Source organism: Myotis brandtii, unplaced genomic scaffold, assembly GCF_000412655.1.
Source record: "Myotis brandtii unplaced genomic scaffold, ASM41265v1 scaffold43, whole genome shotgun sequence".
In the NCBI taxonomy this organism is placed as follows: domain Eukaryota; kingdom Metazoa; phylum Chordata; class Mammalia; order Chiroptera; family Vespertilionidae; genus Myotis; species Myotis brandtii.
The window spans coordinates 3,776,238-3,800,393 of record NW_005366455.1 but is presented as its reverse complement, the minus strand read 5'-3'; the positions used below and the strand labels follow the sequence as shown (position 1 = coordinate 3,800,393).

At 38.9% G+C, this 24,156-nt stretch overlaps 1 protein-coding gene across 1 annotated transcript in view; it reads left to right on the top strand.

The window, feature by feature from the left end:
• The window catches only part of PARD3B (par-3 family cell polarity regulator beta), an 868,889-nt gene that overhangs the window by 431,616 nt on the left and 413,117 nt on the right, over positions 1-24,156 (top strand). The window contains exons 6-10 of the mRNA XM_014546096.1: positions 3,373-3,459; positions 9,568-9,693; positions 12,360-12,718; positions 15,049-15,188; positions 16,323-16,451. Coding sequence (XP_014401582.1) covers positions 3,373-3,459; positions 9,568-9,693; positions 12,360-12,718; positions 15,049-15,188; positions 16,323-16,451 — 841 coding nt within the window. The remainder of the gene's footprint in view (positions 1-3,372; positions 3,460-9,567; positions 9,694-12,359; positions 12,719-15,048; positions 15,189-16,322; positions 16,452-24,156) is intronic.

The following is a 24,156-nucleotide window of genomic DNA, read 5'->3' as shown; positions in this document are numbered from 1 at the left end:
GTCAGCAGGTGGGTCTGGGTCTCACACGATTTCGAGGCGCAGGTGGGCGGGGACTTGACTCTGGGTCCCACAGCACGCCCCAGACTCTGACAGGAAGGAGATTTTCATATACATTTCACTTATTTTCTTTCATCTCTGACACTTCTATAATAAAGGGCAAATAGCAATATTAAAATATTTCCTCTAATTAATTCCCTTTTAATGTGAATGAATTTCGTGCACAGGGCCACTAGTCTATATATATATAAAAGCCTAAGCAACCGAACGGCTGAACGACCAGTCAACCAGTCACTATGATGCACACTGACCACCAGGGGGCAGACGCTTAACGCAGGAACTGCCCCCTGGTGGTCAGCGTACCCCACAGTGGCAGTGCCGCTCAGCTGACCGAACGGGTGCTGGACGCAGGGCTCACGGCTGGCCGCCACAGCCTAGAGACCACAGCGGAGTGGCAGTGAGCCTACTAAGAGGCGGCGGCATGCGCAGTGGAGCCCGGATGAGCAGGAGCAGCAGGCGCGTTGGACTGCTGGTTTGGGCCCGATCCCCACAGGCTAAGCCAAGGGACCCCACCGGTGCATTCGTGCACCGGGCCTCTAGTACATAAATAAATGTTTGCATATCCTGCTCACTGGTCCCTGAACTCTATTCTGTAATTTACCGAAACAAATAGCATTGGTAGCTGTTTTCACTCTGTGAGGTACGGTGTCGAGCCCTACTTGCTGTGTTTATCTCCCACGAATGGTGTATAGAGAGATTTCTATGGCACTCTATCAAATTTATATAATACCGAGGTTTGTTTGTTTTTTTAAATAAATAAAAATATATGTACTAATCTCTGAGGCCCCCTTTTTAAAAATGCTTTTCTTTCTATCTTGAAATGAATAACAGATAACAATTTACAAAGAGCATGGTGGGCCATGGTATGCATAAAACTTACAATGCTTGTCTATATTAACTAGATCAAATTCCCTGTAAGTGCCTGCATATTACAGTCAACAGAATTGAAAGTCTTGTTTGTTTCTAATATAAAAATATTTTCATCGTAGTAATATAACAGTTGTCAAATATCCCTCAAGCCAAAAATTGTGCTGTCCTGTATAAAAATAGCATAAAAGTTCATTCTGAAATGTTGAAAAATAAAATCTTATAAAGTAGAAGTGAAACTTAAAAAATGCATCCCCCCAAAAAGTTTTAGTTTTTAAAACAGATAGCATAAAAGTTCATTCTGAAATGTTGAAAAATAAACTCTTATAAAGTAGAAGTGAAACTTAAAAAATGCGTCCCCCCAAAAAGTTTTAGTTTTTAAAACAAGATTGATTACTGTAACAGATTATAAGATTTACTTTATTAAGTGAATGTAAAAATACAGGACTAATAAAGAGCAGACATCAGTGTGACACATAGAACTTAAGTTTACACAGGGGTTTTGAGGGAGGTAGAGAAATACTTGCAAAAGAGAAAAAATGAGAATCCATAAAGGCATTCTAAAACTTCTTAAGCTGAAATCTTGAAGTCTATACTAGACTAAACACTTGCATTCCAAAAACCTTTATATAATACATACGAGTGCCATCTATCAGCATGTGTGTACTTAATACATTTATTAGGAAAGATAAGTGTTATGCTCTAAGTGCAAAACTATAAAAGTACATCATAAAGGTTGAGATAATAAAGTTTCAATGGTTAAATGAGATTTTAGTCTCTGTTTTTAAAAGTCTTTAAAACAATACCGTAACCTTAGAACGTGAATGTTTTGGTTTAGCCTTCCTCAAATACCTCCAAAAGCACTATATATCTGTTATTATATAAAAATGATTGCCTTGTGGTCCATTAAAAGCTATATAACATTCTCTGCCCACCAAACAATTTTTATTCATGACTTATAATGCATTCCTTTACCTCGTATTTTATATACATATATTCATATAATGTCCATATTCTCACACAGAGAATACAGAGAAGAATCTATTTTATCCTATGATATTATCACTCTAAGATTTGTTTTGTTTCTACCTTTTATTCCAAGCCTCTGCTATAACCTGCTTGACTGAACAAGTTTTAAATATATCAGCAATATCTGAGCAAAACTCATCTGAAATTTATTATCAGCTTTGAAATTCCATCATATTCCACAAATGTTGGAAAGTGACATGCTCTCCTTTTTTTTTGCCGTTTTTAATGATAATAGGTTTGCAATGAAAACACATTAAAAAATAAGCCTAATCCTCTGATGAGAATATATTTAATGTATTTATTTTAGATTGCTGATAATTTAGAGAATATTTCATGCAGAGAGTTCATTAGACATTTGCTGTCTTAATGCTGTTCTCAACTTTCCAGCAAGGAGCCAAATTTCACCATTTTCAATTTGGAGCAGGAATGCATTTGTAGCAGCTGTAGCTCTTAATTTGACATCTAGTTTCAGGTCATTTTCATGTAAATAGAAAACAATAGAAACCTGCTTACAATTTCCATAACTGGGATGTTTGCTTCAACTTTATCATTTTTCCTCTGGCAATTTTATTTTCTCTCTCTGGGATTAAAAGAGCCAATAATTGCTCACGGTTATTATTTCCCATCTATATAAAAATGTGTTAGTTCCACATTTTATTACTCAAAAGCTCCCAGGGTCTTCTACATTTCAGTCATACACACTATCTGTTAATGTTTCTAGCTCCTCCTCTCCTTAATCTGGAGTAGGTTAGGCGGGTCAGGCTTTCTATTTCTTTCTGCAATACATTTTCTCCAGGCTTTATAACTTTTTTTCTGCCTCTAAAAAACATACAGAGGTGAAAATTTGGAATTGTTCCATTGAATACAACTGATGCCTTATTAAAAGGCAACTTTAAATTTTGATTTATAATGCTTTGGACATGCCTATATATATTACCAACTGTGGCTTCACAGTTGGAAAATCTAATTCTATGCTTTTTCTATTAAATACATATTTTATTTCATTTTTCCTCTTTTTTGGGGGGAAATCATACTTTATGATTATGCATAGCTGTGCTTAGTTCTATGTATTTTATCATCTATACAGTAATTTTCAAGTGTGTCTCAATGGGGAAAATTTTTATTTTTTGTACATCCTTTTAAATATGTTGATTTATGTAGATTAAGTAGGAAGTTATTTTTGTAGGTAGTCATTTCCATTTGTTCCTCTTCTGGGAGAAAAAATAAGAAATCAGAAACTCTTTGAAGCATTTTATTTCCCGAATCTTCTGAACATTATCAGTAAATCATGCACTCCTTTGATTTTATCTCTGCTGTTAAATTTATAGAAGTTGATATAATCCTAAAATCATTTTTTTAATGTGCTTCATCTGTATTTTTTTAGCAGAGACTCATCTATGTTCTTTTTTTCTGCCCCAGTGATATGACCAGAACAGTGGAGATTTCTGCCGAAGGAGGCCCCCTGGGAATACATGTAGTGCCCTTCTTTTCTTCTTTGAGTGGAAGGTAAGATGCTTTTCTTCTATTAGGAGTTCATGCTAATGGAAACCTTGACCAGAGCTCATTTGCCCCAACATTTCTCAGAAGAGGATTAAGTGTGTATCTTTGTTATTCAGATGGACACCTCAAGATAATACTTCTGTTGGCCATGTATGTGTTAGAAAGAAAATGAAATCATTTGTTTCTAAGATGCAGTGGAAAAGAAAAAAATCAATGACAGTTCCTGAATTTACAATTAATTATGAAGTGCTTTCTTAATGTATTCTTATCAGTAATATGTAGTAAACAAAATCCTTAGAAAAGATTTTAATATATTGTTAGATGAATATTGCAACTGAATTTTTTAATGTTCTAAAATACACTTCAACAAATGAATATAGTAATTCCAAACTGATATTTTCTGATATTCCTCAGGAATATAGATTTTAGAATAATAAATAATATAACATATCTAATCATATCAAAAGCTGTGTATATTCTGATGATGTTAGCTATAGTAGCAAAATGTCATCATGCTATTTACTTTAAAAAAATAAAATATGATCAATTATAAATAACTTACCATATCCTTTTAAAATTTTACACTGGCAAATGTTAATTTAGATTGTGTCAGCATTTCTTGAAAATAATGTCTACCCAATTGGATACTGATGGAAATTAAATGTGTACCCGAGAGCTAATATTAATACTGTTATAACAACCATACAAAACTAGTATTAGATATTATGTCACTTTTCAACAAGATACTGCCTTTAGATTTATATTGACAAGGACTCTCAAAAACTTAAAAGAAAATCAGTATTTCATATGACATGATTTTAAGTAGTTTGCTATATTTGTTTTTTTTTAATTAAATGCATCATCAAAAAGGCAGAACATTTTATTTCAGCTTAGGAGAGACCAAAGAGTAGAAAAGTCAGTTGATTTTCTCAAGGTCGTACAAAATCCAGATCTCCAGACTTGCTCTCACTCCATTGCTCAATCTAAAATAGAACTTTTCCCAAAGGTTATATAGTATTAATTTACTGGTTCTGAATATTTATTCAATTCAGGCTGCCATATAGCAGGAAGAGCAGGTTTAGGCCTGATATTTTGGTTGGCATCGTTTTCAGCAGGTAGCCATCTGCTACCTGTAATTGCAAAGTCATCACCTTCTTTTTCTGCAAATAACAGCTGATGCCAAGCTGTTGCCAGAATGGATGCTCCTGAAAAAGAAATGAACTGAAAAACCGGTGGCTCTTATTGTCTCATTTCCTGTATGTGTTAATAAGCGTGTTTATAAATGTTCCGGGTGATGGCACAGGACAAGCAGAGGCTGTTTCTGATAGACAGGGAGAGTATTTACCCAGTTGTCCTGAGAAAGTCTAATGGCTTTTGGCAGAAGTGCAGGGGTAGAGCTTTGTGAAATACCAGAGGGGTTACAGTACAGGCCCTTTAGCTTCATGAAGCTGGAGTAGAACACACGATCATCCCAATGTCCAAAACGCGAGGGAATACACAATGTGATCATCATCATACTTCATTTTCAGTGGTTTGGAAAACAGGTTGACCCTCTAGACCAGCAATCACCTTCTCTCACTTCAAATGAGGAAAATTCACTGGAATTTATTGATTTCCTCCCTTCTCCCTCCTAGTTCTGACTTCTCTAGCATAAGCCTCGTAGAATAGTGGAAAGAGGGTTGGACTTGGATTCAGAACACTTGGATTTGAATCTCGGTGTTCTCTTTTTATAACTTTGAGCAAGTCCCCTCAATTTGCCTCTTGCGAATACCTATTTCACATCAAGGTTATGAGGATTAAATGACATTAAAAATGGGAAAGCTCCTTGTAAAACACACACCATATGAATGTGTAAATGGTCATTATTATTATTATTTTGACTAAAACAGAAAAGCTTAGTTCAACAATGAAATTTTATAAGTTCATGGTCAACTGTTCAGTAACTTAGTGAAATAGTTGTGTAACTTTTTTCTGCTATCCACTAGTATTATAGAAAGGAAATTTAATTTAAAAACATAAAAAAATAATATGGACGTGGAGACATGAGCCAATAAAAGTTAAGAAGTAATGAGTACAGGCTGAAAAAGCACACTTAACTCAACCCATGTGTCTAGATGTAACTGGGTATAGAGCGTGTCAGACAAGTGTCTGACTTCATAATGCCATATGGTTTCACTGTGTGAGAGGGGGTGGGGTGAGCTAAGGTCAGAGTGGTATACTTAGTTCTTAATTTCCTTCCATTTATTGGTTTGTGTCATTATTTTAAATTAGAATTTACATTTAATTATTTACTAGGACTACTGTAATTGGCTTTGCCTCCATTTTTTTTTTTTTTTAGAAAAATACTGCCACACCTGTTGTTGAATTAGAAACCTAATCTAAGCTAGAACACCCTGAGTACAATATAGTGGCTGTTGTATTAGATAAAGTCTCAATGGATTCATTAGCTATCACAGCACAGGGTGCTAAATGCTGCTTGTATGGAGGGCTATTGGCTTGCACAGTAAAACACAAACAAACAAATATATATATAAAAACTGAGTTTTGGCAGGTAAAAAACAATGTAATTTTATTTTTTTTAAATCAATGTGGTTTTGTTTTATAATTAAAGTCATTGAATCTCTTTGATTTTTAGTAAATAAAAATACTGTAGCTCAGTTTCATAGGAAGGACAGCTAAATATGAGAGAGAAGAAGGAAGGGACGGGTAAAGAGAGACACAATGTGAGAAGAACTGATGTTTAGATCAAAATGCTAAGCTGGGAGCGTGGTGGAGGCCATGTGATACAGTGGGAAGTATGTAAGGCGGCCAGGGAGAGGGTGGGTTAGTGCCTAAACGATTCTCAGAAGACCAAGAAGCAATTGCTACCCCTCTGATTCTTTGGGACTATGGATTTCAGCCTCCTTTATCACTGCTCATTAATGCAAATTAACCTGTTTATCTCAGCTTATAACTCCTCGACAGCATTAATCATTATATCCTGAGAGTCTTGGTCTCAAATGAGACAGCTAATGCAGCCCACCAGTGTGGGGCAAAGTGGATTGTGAGGGATTCTTTTCTGAATCTCTCATACTCTGCATGAAATCAAACTGGAGGAATCCATTCCTTCCAAGGAACAGAGAGGCAGGAATGGTTTGCCAGGGACCAAACTCATAAAATCAGTCAGTTTTACATTTTACCAAAATTACCTCTGACACATGGCTTTTAGAGTTGGGCTTATACTGTCAATAAATTTTTCATGGAGAGTTAGGTTATTTAGATCAGCAAGGGTCACATAGCATGCTCCAGCTGTAAAATGCCAGCTAAATTGCAACCCAGTGGCCTGAAAGAATTAATTCATCTCCCCAAATGTGAAATTAAATCCTACGGAGTAGCATTACATGACTGATGATGTACCGAATTAAATTAAAGGAAGACTTGAATGCTTGTTAAAAAAATATCACTTACATAAACTAGTTTAGAACCACATGTGAGTCTCCTAATGGATCATGTTATTGTGAGTCCACCATAACAAAACTCCAAAATGTGAACTCTCAGAGAGTTGTTGAATTTAGGAAAGAAACACTAGTTTGTTCTATTTCTTTACTTTTATATTTTTGCATGTCCAAGAGCTCAACTTTTAATATTATGGTAGATTAAGGTAGGATTAGTGCCTTAAAGATATTCATTTGAATCTCAGATCCTTTATCAAATAGCAACCTTGGCCCCTGTCCTCCTCCGCACAGAATGAGGTTAAATTACTAACCTACTGGAACTAGGGAGTGAAGCGTAACACCTCACCACACACTGGGCCTGTGACCCTGGGCCTTCCCTGAATGGGTGGTATGACTGTTTGCAGTTCTCTCTCTTGCATCCGCATACTGTATCCATCCAATATGTTTGCAGTAGAGATCTCAGTGTCACTGCTGTGCTTCTCCTCCTGCCATCTCGAGATGACATGTGCTCATTCAGCCAGCTGAGGCCCTAGCGGCAGAGGCTCCACTTTGTGGCTGTTCCAAACAGGAAGATGGGTTTTCTCCTCCATTTTTATTAGTGGCAGCCCGTTGTCCATGGCTGACCCTATTATTCACCCATAAAGTGTGCTCATATCTTATTTAGATTTGAGATGTAATACAGAGGGGCTGTATAATAGCCCCCGAAGCCCCTATAGGAGTTGACAAAGAAAAACAAGATGGCAGCTTCTCCACACCCAGCAAATTCCTCATGGAGAAGGTCTTTCTTTCTCACTCTGGGCTACAGCTAGGACCCTGACATGCCACAAGGAGCAGGGAAATCCTCAAAAGAGAAATATCTATAATAGACATGAATTTAATATCTTCTAGTTTTCTATGTAGGTACTACTGATATGTAACAGATTTACACACACACACACACACACACACACACACACACACACACATACATATCTATATATATAAAAGCCCAGCGACCAGAACAGCGGAATGACCAGAACAACCAGAATGACCGATGGCTATGACGCGCACTGTGGCAGCCAACCAGCCTGATCTGGGCCCCGATTACCCTCCCTCCCCAGCCAGCCCAGCCCCTGATCGCCTCCCAACACCTGATTGTGGGCAGGGCCAGTCGGCCAACCAACGGCCCTTCCCCCCTGCTGGCCCGGCCTGATGGGCTCCCATCAGGGTGGGCCTACTAGACCCCACCCGTGCATAAATTCATGTACCAGGCCTCTAGTCTATATATATAAAAGCCTAAGTGACCGATCAACCGGTCACTATGACGCACACTGACCACCGGGGGCAGACACTCAATGCAGGAGCTGCCCCCTGGTGGTCAGTGCACTCCCACAGCAGGAGCCCCGCTCAGATGACCAGGATGAGCAGGAGCAGTTCCTCCCTGGCCACCTGCCACTCCGCACACTACTACATTCCTTGGGGGATATTGGATGCTGATTTCAGCCTGGTCCCTGCAGGCCATGCTGAGGGACCCCACCGATGCACAAGTCTGTGCACTGGGCCTCTAGTATACATATAAAATTCAATCCCTATGTTTTTATTGCTGTAGTTCTTTCTCCTTTCCTTTCTTTTCCAGTTCCCTCCCTTCCTGACCTTAAGCCACAACCACAAAGCACCAGGAGCCACCAGGTATCCTCTCTGAATCCGGTTTGGTTGAAATTTCAGGCACCTCTTCCCAAAGCCCTGCCTTCCTCGCACCACTGCCTTGCTCAGAAGCAGTGGGTGGAGGTGCAGGTGCCACTTCAACCTTCTCAGGTTAAGTCCATTGGCAAGTATTATAGGCCCCTCCACTGGCCGCCCCATCCAGTGTTAGCTCCCACACTGCTCCTCACACAAGGCCAGCTTACACAAACACACAGCGTTTATCCTGCCTTCTTGTCGATTCTCTCTCTCCTATCCAAATTCTACTCATTCTTCTGACCCAGTTTCATCCCACTTTCTCCCCACATCCTTCTGTGAAGGATCTAGGCTTATTGATGTGTCCAGACTTTTAATTTCTGTTTTGCTCTAAGCATGTGCTGACCATTTGCCCTGGCCCTACAATCTTGTCTCATATGCCTCCTTCCTGAGCACATAGAAGACACTCAGCACATGTTTGATTCCATTAACAAATGGGACCAAACTTCCTTCTAAACGGAGCAATAAGATCTGTGCTTAAATGTTGACTTTTTAAGATGCAAATTATTGAAACAGGCAGTACGACTGCAAAAACATTACAGTGAATAGCTCATCCTCTCCTGTTACTAACCGTCAAGTTGCCCCCTTGGCACGAACTGCGTATTGCGGTCAGCTGTGATGCCCTCCTCCAAACCACCAGCCTGTTGTATCCTCAGCTGCACTTAGCCACCCGAGCCCTTTCTAAGTTTCCTACAAGCTCTGGAAATGGGACTGTAGGTTCATGTGCCCTGGGTAGGCATTGATGTCTATTTGTCTTGAAGGGATTTTTCTCTTTTGAGTGAGTTGTGTTTTTTGTCCTTTTTTTTCACTTAGGATTTAAATAACAGACAGTTGCCTGAATATAAAGCATCCTTTTTTCCCCCATAAATAAAAATCAGTACTTATTTCTGAATAGTTGCAAGTGGAGAAATAATGAGCATATTATTATTCAGTAGTTTCGCTTCAACCTAAATTTTGCATTTAGGATTCTCGGACTCTTCATCCGCGGCATTGAAGAAAACAGCAGGTCCAAGCGGGAAGGACTGTTTCAGGAGAATGAGTGCATTGTAAAGATCAACCACGTGGACCTCGCAGACAAAACCTTTGTTCAGTAAGCATTCTTTTCGTTGTTTTATATACTATATGATGCCTAGAATGTTTACAATCATTGCTGAGCTCATTATGATAAAAATTCTAGGTAAAATTTCCATCAGTTCCCTTTGAAGGACCCTAGACTACCCATTTTTAATTGCAGCTTATATTTCAGCATACTCAAAGGCCCCCGGCAGCCCCAGGAATGAATGGTAAACCGTGGAATGGAGCAAGCCTTCCCAGCTGGTTGTCTTTCTGGGGCATCTATAGATGGGTTTGTTTTTCCTGGGATATGGGTCAGTTAAACTGGTATTTAATGACTCTTTTCACAGACTGTTAGTTCAGCTTATTAATTAACTTACGTGGCATCAGCAGTCTTCCTTCAACTAAATATCTGTGAGTGATGTCTGTGAGGACTCACTGAATAATAGAAACAAAGCGGGGAAGGGACTAAAAGACTCTCCCCCAAGAAATCATTTCTCTGTGAATGAAAATGTGATGGGAATAGGTTTGTTGACCAAAGATTTAGAAGATGTAGCAGCCTGCATGTATTTTTTTATTTTTTATTTTTTTATTATTTTTTTATTTTTTTAATATATCTTTATTGATTTCAGAGAGGAAGGGAGAGGGAAAGAGAGATAGAAACATCAATGATGAGAGAGAATCATTGATCAGCTGCCTCCTGCATGCCTCCTACTGGGGATCGAGCCCACAACCCAGGCATGTGTCCTTCACCAGAATCGAACCCGGGACCCTTCAGTCCACAGGCCGACACTCTATCCACTGAGCCAAACCAGCTAGGGCTGCATGTATTTTTTAAATGTATGTTGGCCTTGCCTTGGGATTCTGGAGCAAGAAGAAAAGTGTGATGAATACTTCCTAGTAATCATCACCAACCTCTTGTTTCTGACCAAAATAACTCATAATATGTCTTCCCTGTGGCCATTCGTTGTCAGTATAGTCTGTGGAGGGAAGGGGCCAGTGGTTGTGGGTTTAGGGAGCATCAGGTTTAAGTGTGGAAGAAAAGGAAACCTTAATTGTCTATTTCTGAAAATAATGAATAATAGATAAAATTATAGTCATTATTAATAATGATATTACTGTCTTTTACAAGGACTTGATAAGTATGTAAGACAGACATTATCATCCCTATTTTTTAGAGGTAGAAATTGGGGCTCAAAAAAATTCAGTATGGAGTTAGTTGAGAACAGAAACTGACTCCTGATCAAGGAACTGGCCGGGAGAGTGGGGTTGTCATATGCAGTCTTCTCGCTCCTCCACTACCCACATGGGCAATTCAGCGCTTCAGAAAGATGAGGGGGGCGCAGAAGGCAGTGGGAATTATGATTCATTATTATTTGATGTGGCTGCTGGTAACAGAGGCCTGAAATAAAAGTAGCTCATACAAGATTAACATTTATTTTTTCTAAGGAAAAAAAGTATGGAGGTGGCAGTCCAGCGTTGATGTGGTGGGTCCACCATCATCAGCCTAGCAGGCGTCTTCCCTCTTTCTGCTTTACCATTCTTCTTGTGTGGCTGCCCCCTTTCAGCTGTGTCAGGCTCACAGGATGGCTGCAGGAGTTCCCTCCATCACTTCTGAGTTTCAAAAAATAGGAAAGAGAAATGGGAGAACAAAAAAGTCTCTGCCTCCCAGATAATCCAGCTTTTCTCTACGCCTTCACTGTGTCTCACTGGCAAGAAAGGCTGCAAAGGGAGTAATGTTACCTCATCATAAGGCTTAAGGAAGAAGAAGAAAAAGTAGTCAGAAATTTGAGGAGAAATATAAAGTGCTAAGACAAAAAAGTAAAAACTATAGGTAGTCGACAACAGAGTGACCAGAATAAACAGGAGGGTGCATATGGGATTAACAACCCACTATGACATCCGGCTCAGCCCGCACACCTACCAGATGTCTCTATGAGGAAACGTTTGTGTCAAAACTGAACTTTGGGAACAAAACTCATGTTACAGAACAACCATACTTTAGAATGAAGTCCTAAAAGGGAATTAATTGATAATCTGATCAATATACAAAATGATTTTTTCCCACCTAAAATTAAAGCTTGCTTTGATATTTACTTCAGTAATCATGACTGCATTGACTTAGAAATGCTTAAAAGCTGTGGTTTCCTAGACAAGTTACTTAATCTCTCTGAGCCTCAATTTTTTCATTTTGCAAAATGAGAGCTAATTTTACTGAGCTAACATGCTCATTAAGAAGATTGAGAGACTTGCCCAGCTGGTATGGCTCAGTGGTTGAACATGGACCTATGAAGCAGGAGGTCATGGTTCAATTCCTGGTCAGGGCACATCCCCAGATTGTGGGCTCGATCCCTAGTTGGGGGTGTGCAGGAGGCATCCAATGGATGATTGTCTCTCATCGATGTTTCTATCTCTCCCTTGCTGTTTCTGGAATCAATAAAAATATATTCCTAAAAAAAAAAAGAAAAAAGAAGAAGATTGAGAGACTAATGCATGTGTAGCTAGTACAGGGCACCTAATGGGCAGGACATGAGTGGTAACTAGTATTCAGTTAGCAAAGTCAAGCTCGTTGAGGAGTGATAGCATCTCCTATGCTTATGCTGTGCTGCTCCCATCACTGTGACGCTGGCGTGCTTTAGAGATGGCATTGCTAACCTCGGTTCTTTCCACGTTTCCTTACATGTTTCCTAACTCTCCTTCAAGGGCTCAAGACGTCTTCCGCCAGGCAATGAAAGCTCCCTGTGTCCTCCTCCACGTGCTTCCCCCTCAAAACCGTGAGCAGTACGAAAAATCAGTTATTGGACCTCTGAACATTTTTGGTAACAATGATGGTGTTTCGAGAACAAAGCCACCACCACCTGTCCACCCAAGATCAGGAATAAAGACTGTGAGTCTCACAGGAACAAGCAGCCCCGAAGAAGATGGGTCACCTTCCCTGCAGCAAAGCAAGAGCCCCCGAGTACCAAGAATAGGGAGAAAGCCATCCTCTCCCTCACTCTCCCCTCTCACGGGGTTTGGCAGCAAGAAAAATGCAAAGAAAATTAAGATTGACCTTAAGAAAGGTAATTATTAAATTATGCTTAATAGCATTCTATTATTGTAATGTATAAAATTGGTTAAGAGAAATGCATTAAGGCTAATTTCGTTAATTCTCCCTTCATTTAATTGTATCAAAGGATGGATTTAAGTGTATACTTAGGTAACACATTTCTGAAAACTGTAGTACTTTCTTATTCATCTCTTCTTGTGAAGAGTGTAAATTATTTTAAACAAGAAAATAATAGACATGCTGGGGAATGGAGAGAATCATTGCAAACTTGATAGAGACAGAGCAATACTGTAACACAAGTTAATACTAAATAGACACTAAAATTCAATTGTTCCTGTTTTGAGCAAGATTCATGATTTTTGAAACAACCTTAGGCCAAGCTCAAAAAAACATATGTTTTTGGTTCTCCAACATAGTTTTGGACCAGCAAAAAAAATTTACTCCTCAGAAACCAAACATGTGACAATTAGTCATATCATTAATTCAACATTGCAAGCAATTTTTAAAAATATACTTAATTTCAAAGGCATGTCTAACCTTTTATTCATCTTTTTCAATCCTTCTATCCATTTCAAATGCAGATCAATGAGACTAGATCATGGGTGTACATACATATGTATGCAATATTATCATAAACATAAGCATTCATGCATTTCCGTGCCTTTGTTTATTTTGTAACTTCCCTTCCCCCACTGCAGACTTCTGCAATAATATGTGATTTTCAAGACTCAATTCAAAAGAAACTAAGATCTCATAGATTCTTGTCTAAATTAGCAGGTAATTTAATGGTCATAAAGTAGTTTTAGAATGCTTGTTAACATACATTCAAAGCAAAAAACATGTACCTTTAATAGAGATTATTCTGAAAGATCCTTTGGTCAAAATTGCCTCCCCCTGTAAGAATTCTATACTAGAAAGAAAATGTATTGACTGAGAGGCACAAACAGACCAGTGTGCTTAGCAATTGGGCTTTTTATATAAATGCACAATTTGTGCTTTTCGTACAAATTACCCAACTGTGTATAGATATAAGGCTGTGTGCTTTGAGGATAGATGAATCAAAAGTAGAATGTGGCCTTAAAAAATCCATCAGAAAGCCTTGATTGTAAAAATAAAGAATATAACATCACAGTTGTACTTTGGGAAGATTAATCTGACAGCGAAAAGATACACCAAAGAAGAGGCCAAACAACAAAGGCTCAGCAAAGGGTGCATTGCATGTGTTCAGATATAATGTGTATGCCTTAGTAGCTGCCTGGATGTAGGAGGGACGAGAGAGAGGAATTACAGTTATTGCTGAGAGTTTCAGCTAGAGTAACTTGCACGATGGAGATGCCATTTCTATAAATTATAAATTTATGTAGATGAGTATGTTTGAAAAGGTCAGGATCTGGATCAGAGAATAGGTTCATAGTGACGTTTGAAGAGCTGGTGAAAGTATGTGCATGGTGATTTCTAGAATGCCGACACCAGAGAGATTAGAGCCAAACAACAACATTTAGGTGTCATTTATAGAGAGAAGATAGTTTGAGCCAGGAGCTGGGTCTGGAGGAAAAATGGTTCCAGGACAGGTCCTTGGAGAACATCTATTGCTATGGGAGAACAGTGGATAAGAGAGAGAATGACAGATATGATATGATCAGAGCGGTAGGAAAATAATAAAAAAATAAAGATACAGAGACCAAGGGGAGAGTTAATTTCAAGAAAATGATTGCTAAAAAATGTCAGCACTAGAGAATGGGAAAAATTAAGAATAGGAAGAATTACTGGGTATGCTCACAGGTAGGTCACTGGTGATGGAAGACTGAAGAAGCAGTAAGATTGAAGTAAGGACTCTTTAGAATAGAGAAATCTGAGCATACCTTTAGATAGAGTGAAAAACCATATCCTTATCGAGAGCTTAAAGATGCAAGTGAGCGGGACAGGAGCAGCAAGAGTGAGTGAAGGGACAGTGGGATGCAGTATACAAGGGACAGATGCATGTAAAGGGGGCCACAGGGGACCCCACTGACTGAATGCTGGCAGAACTCATGTCCCAGGGTCCTTTGCTTCTAATGGTTAACTGAGAATTCAATCTCCCAGGTGTGTGGACAACATGTGGCATTTCTTCTAGGGCCTTAATAAACAAAAGTGTTACACGTCCGCACTTGGCCCTAAATCCGCTTTGATGGCATCATAGCCTGTCGGAAACTAGAACAACTGAAACTTATTTTAAATATTTGCTGGAATGTAACTATTTCACTTGTTCTACATGAGTCTAAATTAGGTAGATTTTAGTGTAGGATTGAATATAATATTATTCCTCTTATGGTGACCCTGCGTTTTCCTGGTCTTATTCACTAGGCCCGGAAGGACTTGGTTTCACTGTGGTCACCAGAGACTCCTCCATACATGGTCCTGGTCCCATTTTTGTGAAAAACATTTTACCAAAGGGAGCAGCGATAAAAGACGGCCGTCTGCAATCCGGGGACAGAATTTTGGAGGTAAGAATTGAAATTAATATCTTCAATAAAGTATTTCTTGGTGTTTAAGTAAGTATATAAACACATGTATTAATACTTAAATTTTGAATATAATATATTGAAAATCATTACTGAAATACAAGATAAAAACTTTAATTATAAAACTCGTTAATAAGCAACCTAACTTAGTAAGCCCCCAGTGAGGCCAGTGATACTGGGACAAGTTACCCTGAAAGCTTTTCTCTGTCTTCTTTGTCTTACTTTCACCTCTTAGGGTCCCTGGGGAATTTGGATCAAATCTAAGAGTTCCTTTTATTAGGGGTAATATTTTCAAAGTTACACCCAAGCCCTGGTAACAATTTCTTTAAACTTCTTTCAAAAATGGGGCAGCCTGTCTTGGGTTGATCTATGCCTCTAGAGAAGAATTTGGAATTACCCAATGCAAGAGGCTTTTTTTTTTCCTCTCATTTAATTTTGTCTGATAGAATCATCTCCTCAACTCCTTGGCAAATATATATTGTCAGCTTACCTTTCAAGAAAGCAGCTTCATTGAAACTGCTGGTTCCATTTAACTTCCTCATGGCATAGAAGCAACACTACATCGCTCTGTCGGCAGTTCTAGATCATGAAAGAAGATGTGCTGAATGACAACACAGCTGCAAATGAGAATTCCCAATAATCTATGATGACCTGATGACTATAATTTTCCAAACATGGAGAACGCTATAGAATGTTAACAAAAGACTCCTGTTCCCAGAGGGATTTGCCATGTGATAATAGTTCATTTCTGCTTCCTGCATGAGGCAGAAAATGGTGCCAGCTAAGCATTTGAGATACACTTTTTTCTTACTTAAAGAATCATTCTCTGGTATCTTTCAGTTTGATTTTCTCCTCATAAGAATGTGAAGTCTTAGGAGAAACTGCTCTTATTAATTACTGACTCTCTGAGGCTGTCCAACACCTTAATGAGTGATGGTTGGTGTGTTATTGTTATTTTAAACCTGGTTGGTTTGGGCCCATGTGTTCACTACTCATGACTTCAGATCTTCGTGGATCATGGGAAGTCTGTTTGCTGCTTACTTTCAAAAACCAATTAGGATAGAAGGAGATGGCAAGTGTTGTAATCGTGGTGGTTCCTGTGATTGTCCTCATCAGGTGAATGGCAGAGATGTCACTGGCCGAACTCAGGAAGAGCTGGTGGCCATGCTGAGGAGCACCAAGCAGGGAGAGACAGCGTCTCTGGTCATCGCCCGCCAAGAAGGAGCCTTCCTGCCCCGAGAGCTGGTAATGTTCAGGCAGAGCTTACTGAACTCAGTAAACTCCTAACATCTGAAGGAGGACATCTAAGCCCCAGGCTTCCTTCACACCAAGAGTGCACTGCTGCACTTAGGGTATCTCAGTTTTAGGATGTTGATGCAAGGAGTTGGATAAATGTTGCTTACTGGTGCACAAGACCCTTTTAAGGAAGCAATTTGACAATACCCAGCTGAGTAAAATATACATTGAGTATGAGCTATGCGGTGGGCCTTATGCAAAACACAGATCACAAAAATGTCAATGGCCCTGCCTTACTGCAGTTTGTAGTCTAAAAGGAAATACAAATGTAATAAGATATTCAAAATGGTGATGCAGAAGACTGCTCAGTGCTGCAGTAACATATAACAAGGGAATTTAACCTAGTCTTGAGGGCTGGGAAAGGTAGCTAGAGAGAGAGTATTTCAAAAGTCTTATTAAAAATGTATACCTTTTGACCTTTCGAACTATACTTCTGATAATCTCTCCTAAACTGATTAGCAACTATGTGGGGAAAATTCGTGGACATATATTTTTTTCCTAAGTCCTATTTATTATAGTGATATATTGTGTTCTGTACAACCATAAGGTATTGGTTGGGTAAATAACTGGATAGCTTCTAAGGAAATATAAGAACTTTAAATAGTCTCAGTGAAGAATTGATAATAACATGAGAAAACGTTTATAGTATATTGTTAAGTTAAAGAGCAGGGTATAAAATGATCTATGTCGTATGATCAAATTACATTTTAAAATCTTTTTTAAAAATAACTGAAAGGAGATGTACCTGAATAGCTTGAATTATGAGAGAATTTTATTTTCTCACTTTTTTACAATGAACACAAATTATATATTTTATTATTGAAATATTTGAGAAGGCTATATAGAATCTTCAAAGGACTTTTTATGGCTAATAACAAAGAGGAATAGATGTGATAAGAGGATTTTTTATTACCTCTTGGTTTTTATTTTATTTCCTTTGAGTCTATATAAGAAATTACAAAAGCACATATGGGTAATATAATAAGTCCCCAGAGTTAGATCAACAAAGGGCTAGTTGAGGAAATTGAGGGTAGTTAGCTTGAGAAAGAGAAAGTTCAGGACACATCATAATTGTTATCAGATATGTAAAGAGTCATTGTATAGATTAGAAAGTAGTCTTAATCTATTTCTTTAGTTTATATTCATTAATTTACTTTTGCATTAAGTTAACAATTTATTGAGCATCTGCTGTGCACTAAATAGGAGGTTCTGGGGATGCAAAAATAAAACTCATTTTTGCCCTTATTGAGTTTGCACCAAAACAAGTAGGTGGAAGTGATAATGTTCCAAGAACTTTCTAACTATTGGAGCTGTCCAAGAAGGAAATGGGCTATATAGGATATTGGAACAGAGCCTGCCTCACCATCTGCCTAAGGTGCTCTCAGGAAAAATCCTCACATTGATAAGGTGATCAGACTGGATAACCTTTACGATATGTACTCTGAGCCTAAACATGAGTTATGTTTGAATAGACAGCCTTGCTGAATCACCTCTCTCATATATTAATGCTCATTATTACTGGCCAAAGGACTTCCTTTCCAGCATGATTTATGTGGCACGGAGTTTCCTTTCAATTATTCCTTCTCTTTCCCATCATCTTATACATTCTTCTAGGGAAATAGGAAAAGGAAGAAGAACTAGTGGCATAAGCCACAAAGACAGCACTCCCCACCTTCTTTCCTCTACTTGACTCTTCTATATCCAAGCATTTTGGAAGACAGAATCTGGAATTTCTACCTCATCTCCTTGCTGAAGCTCCTTACCTTTCCTAAAGAGAAATGCTGAAGAAACTTGGAGTCTAAATTTTTCCCCCTAAAATTTGATAGATTTTTCCTTCAATCCTTTATTTATCCCAACATCTTAGTCTTTTGCTACAAAAGTTGAAGTGGAAAGAAACAACAAAAAGGGGGCTGCATGTGGACATGGCAGGAAGCCCTTCACTTCCTGTCCACTTCTTTGGTTACTGGGGATAAAAACTCAGAAAACCTCAGTGGGATTAGGCAGTACTTGTTTCAGGGACAGGAGAACAAAGAGAGGAGTTTTATCTGTGTGTTCTGTTGAATAGGGTCCTGGAAGGAGCAAAACCCTATGTAGAAAGAGAAACTTCCCAGTCACCCCCTGTGCATGCAAAAGAAACGAATGACAGAGCTCCAGCTGGAAACTCAAACCCTCACATGCCCCTGGCTCCCCATCTAACAGTCCCTATGCCCTTCCCCATGTGTCCTCTAGCATTCCCACCCCCCACTCCTAAGTCCTTCTTCCTACAAGCTCCCTCTTCCACCAGGTAAGGGGGAAAGGATGTTGAATCTATCCCAGTTTGAAACTCTGAATACATTTTCAGGCAAAGGCAATTACATGTGGAATGTAGCAAATGGAATAATAGAATTTTCAGCCTAAAGGGAGCTGGAAGAATCTGTGAGTCCAGCTCTAATTTTCAGTTGAGAAAACAGGTTCATTGTTATTGAGTAACCTGCGCAGGCCCCCACAATGAGCAGGAGCTAGAAGCCTAAGTTACTTAACACTGAGTGTCATCTCTGGAGTTCAGCTCCCTGTCCTCAAAGTCTGTATTCAGCACTTACTGTGTGATCTAGAGCTGGTCACAATATCATTCTGAGGCTCAGTTTCCTCATCTGTACCTAAGATTTTTGTGAGGATTAAAAGAGATAATACATGCAAAGCTTTTAGCCTAATTTATGGCCGATTATAAGTTATTGATGTATGTTAGCTATAATTATTTCTTCTTGTACATTACCACTTCTGTAGCACTGTAAACATAATACTATACTTTAGATTCATTGTGGAATAAATAAACGTATGCAGTTTTGCCTGGGATTAACCACTATTTCAAACATTGATTTTTTTTTATTATTTTAAAATGTATTTTGGTATCCAAAATACAGAATTGCAAACAAGTTTTATAACCAACCAAGTCCATAATTCAGGACAGCCTGCATATATTATTTCATTTTCATTTAATAGAATTTAGCAAAATTTGATTTCTATCCCAGAAAGTGACATCATAGCCTGAGCCCACCAGAGAACATATTAAATTAATTGTGCAACGACAAGATTGAGTGCAAATAAATTATTTGTTCTCATTGTTTTTAGTTTTATACAAAATTTGGAGGGCATATGGTTAGTATCCATCCTCTTAGAATTCCCTGGCAAATCATCTCAACTCTTTTAAAAATATTTGACTTCTAACTATCCAAGTATGTTCAATATTCTTTGTAACCACAGCAAAGCAAGGGCCTTTGAGGCTTAGAAGCACCTAAGTAATGTGGACCCGGAATCTTTGTTCTGGAGAGCTATGGCATAGTATTCTCCTTCCAGCCCGAAGGCCTGCCTCAGGTGCTAAGGAGCATGAACCATGCAGCAAGTTTAAAGAGGGGTCATGCTTGGCCCGCACAGGGGTGTTTCAGTGGGAATGACTTCATAGTGTGGCATGCACTGGACTAGTCGAAAGAGCAAAATGTGGAACACTGTTCCTTGTGATAGATCTTTGTATTTTTCTTCAAAAAAAATTGAAGATGGTATCGCTTTGGCCTCTTCTCCCTTCTTGTGATTGATGTGCACACTTGACTTTCCATTGAAAATGTGGCAGGGTGAAGGAAGGACAGCACTTCCTGCTTTTGTCTTGTTCTATCTCCTTTAAAGACAACAAACTGTGTTGATTGTTTTCTTTTCTGAGAAGCTGTCCCCTCCCTTTTGTGAAGCCTTGCTATTTCAGAAGCTTGTTCCCCTTTCAGCAGCACAGCTCTGCCTGTTTTCTGACAGTTAAATCTTCCTTGTTTCCTTGTTATCACTAGTTTATTGTCAAGTCTTAACACGTACAGTCAGGGGACTGTGTGGTCAGCAGCGATACAGGAAGCCCCAATATAGGATGGCCTCTCGGATGTGACCCTCTGTCACACCAAAAGGCCTTGGCATCCATTTCCTGGTCATTTCTCCCGCCTGCCACATAAGAGATGTGTGCTGAACTCATACGTTGGCTGGGCCATGTCCTCCTTCCAGAGCCGTTGGTTAGTATCACAAATTTAGCAGCACATATAGCCAACCTTCTTTCCATTCGTGGCAAGCTGGGTTCAAAATCAAATGAGAGGAATTTATGTAATAACATTACAACTACTTAGCTCTTCCTGGTATCTTTACCAAAAGAACTGTGTGTCCGAGATAATCCTTCCAGAATCTCAGCCCCAAAGATCCTTTGATCTCCTTGCCCCCTGACAGGGTGGGAGTTTATTAAAGAGGTGTTCACATAAGGAACGTTTTTGCAGAAGGAACTTGGAGATTAGTGTTGGTAATAGAATCGGAGGGGGAGACTGCTATGTCTGCGTCTGCACTTGAAATGAAAACTATGCTACTTAATCGGTGGTTTGTTTGGTCTGTTCAGTGACAGACTGGTCTACAAGTTCTTTTCCATCCCGAGACCATATATATATTTTTTTTAATGTTCATGCAAAGTGTGGGATGAAGCCATCTTTCCATTTAGGAAAGATTCTGAAAAACTGAAGGTTTTATCTTTATCTCATGCCTTTATTATTTTTTAAGAGCTTCAGAGAGAGAAAGAGCGACACTGTGTTATCTGTCCTGTGTGTGCCTGTATGTGTGTGTGTATGTATATGTCTTCTTTCATTTCTTGAGGAAAAAGGAATATTCTGCCATTTCTTTGTTAACCTCTTTAACGTTTCCTATTCTGACCTACTGCCTTATCTTTAAATTATCCTGAAAATCACAGCAATCCCTGGTGGGTAAAACCCACTGAGAAAATTTCAAATGTATTTATAATTTCTACCTGCCAAGTGTGCCTGCTATTAAATGACAGTCTCTGCGAGTGGGATTGACTTTATTTCAAAGAAGCAAGTTGCTCCTGCCTGGCAGGATTGAGATCCAGAAGTCAGCCATGTTTGTCATGCTGATTTGACCTTCACTTAGGAATAGTGCTCTTGCTGAGAAAAAAAAAAAAAGTGATGCACACAGGTGTGGAGGCTCCCTTCATAGCTGCTGTGCTTAGAGTATTTCAACACTTCCTGTGCACCAGTCCCTGCGACCACCTCAGGCAATAATATGTGGACCCAATTCCTTCCTGGTTTTCTCTATCCTCTTAAGTGAAAAATTCACATCTTCAAATGTCAAATTATTGAACATCATAAATCATGCAAGAAATTTTGTTTGAAATTTTAGATGAACCTCATTTAACTGATATATTATTGTACTCCCTTTGGCTATTGGATTCAAATGATTCCATGCTTAATTAACCAAGGTACTTAAGGAAGAGTGAATATGATAGCAGCTACTGTGGATAAGTAGCAGAAATTAAGGAATGATTTTAGAATGATTTTTCTATGTAAACCAAAGTCCCTGGGTTATGTTTTGAAATTTAAATTATTATACAAAAATCAAGATGCACTGCTATATTTTTTGAATTCTTCTAGTAACACAGTTCTAATGCTGAGATATAGTTTCCATTTCTGCTTTCCACTATAATAATTTCCATTTCCTTCTTACTGTTTTTCCAGTCAACCAATTTGTGTTTAATCCAGTCAAGGCTCTGCAACATGAACTCCAGAGGTGAATAAGATGTGTTTCTGTCCTAAGGGAGCTTCTAGCCCATAAAGAAAAGAAAAGTGATGAGTTGATGAAATTGGGCAAATAACGTGTTTCAGTTATTCAAAGTTGGGAACCAAGGACACCTTCAAAAACACAACAGACTTTGCCCTGGCCGGTGTTGCTCAGTTGTTTGGGCATCAAAAGATTGCCTGTTTGATTCCCATCTACTGATTGGCTGAATGGCCTAAGATACCCCCTTGAGCCCCCATTTCTCATCCCTAATATGAGGATCGGACTATTGTCAACTTAAGAGACTCTGCATTAAATGAGATGCATGTAAAGTACTTAGAATAGGACACAGAATGGGATTCAACAAATGTTATTGTTATCATCATTGCTCATCTGAATGAGGAACACTAAGTGTGCAGTTAGGGTTTCCCACCCATTGGTGATTGAGAGAGAAATGAAGGTAGAGAACTTTAGTTTGGGCATTTGATAGATGTTAGGGTGATGGAGTAAGAAATATCAATAATTCTAAAGTTTTGACTTTGGATGTTTAGGGATAGCATTAAGAGATGTATAGGTTGGTTTGTTGGAAAAAACAGTTATTCTCTCCTAGAATTGTATTCCTTTCATGGATTTCACTCTGGTCTATGACCCTGGGATTGTCAGCACATTTTCTTTCTCCCTGCTCTCTAGCCATCCCAAACTCTTCTCACCAGTTTAAATGTTACCAGGGCCCTCTCCTTGCCAAACATTTGCTATGAGCCTCCCCCCTGTCTAGGACACCCCTTCGCTTCCCTTTCACCTCACAGTTTCTTTAGTCCGCCGGCTGACGCTCTATCCACTGAGCCAAACCGGCCAGGGCACCTCACAGCTTCTTAAGATATCTACCCACAGGTCCCTTCCTTGGTCACAGCTTTCTTGAGAGCCCAGGTGTTGGTTATGGAGCCTCATTTTGTTTTCCATTCATATTCAGGCCTCCCCTCCTCATGCCCCTGAATCGCTCATTGCTAAATTTCCTCATGTAGACCTTAAAAACTATAGAGAAGTAGCAGTTAAGAGCCCAGGTTTGGGGGTTTCAGGGATTCTGAATGTGAATCCCTGATTTCCTATCCTATTCACCTCTCAGTGCCTCAGTTTCCTTACCTGTCAAGTGATAATAACAACACATAATTGTGAGAATTAACCGAGCATAGATGCTAACACATGGTAAATCTCAAATAATGTTAACTCCTGTTATTTCCTGTGCCTGGTGCATGCTATATGCTCAGTAAATATTTATTGACTGAATAAATGAAATCTCTGCATTGTTAAAGCAGATGACAGAAGACTAAAAATGGTATTGCTAAAGGGCCTATTACCCCTAACCCATACCTAACCTTTATCTAACACATTATCCATTTAAACCAAATAAGAATATATACAGATTTTCTCAGATTCCAGGGCATTAGCAATCTTTAATTACAGCAACACATGACAGAGAGAGTATGGATAGTTAATATTGAATATAAATGACAATTTAGACAGTTTAAATTATCAGAACATTTGCATAATCTAGTACAGTCTACTTGTAAAGATATAGGAAAGTATTATTCCCTCACATTTAAAAATATTAGAGGTATTTTAAAGTATTAAAAGTATTTTTAATGCTTCAATCTTTGGCTACAATAACTTGTGAGAACAGCGGTTCTCAAAGTGTGGTCTTAGACCAGCAGTACAGTATCACCTGGGACCTTCATACACATGCAAATTCTCAGGCTCCCTACTGAGCAAAGAAATGGAAAATTCTAAGGGTGGGGCTCAAAGAGTTATTTTAACAAGCCCTCCAGATTATTCTGAGCTCACTCAAGGTTGAGAAGCATTGGAATAGTGGTTCCATTATAACAGCATAAGGACTACAGGGTAACTCAGTGACTAGTTGACTAGCTTCAGTAATCACATTTTCAACGTTATCTTCCTATAGCAGTGGTTCTCAACCTGTGGGTCGCGACCCCTTTGGCGGTCGAACAACCCTTTCACAGGGGTCGCCTAAGACCATCCTGCATATCAGATATTTACATTACGATTCATAACAGTAGCAACATTACAGTTATGAAGTAGC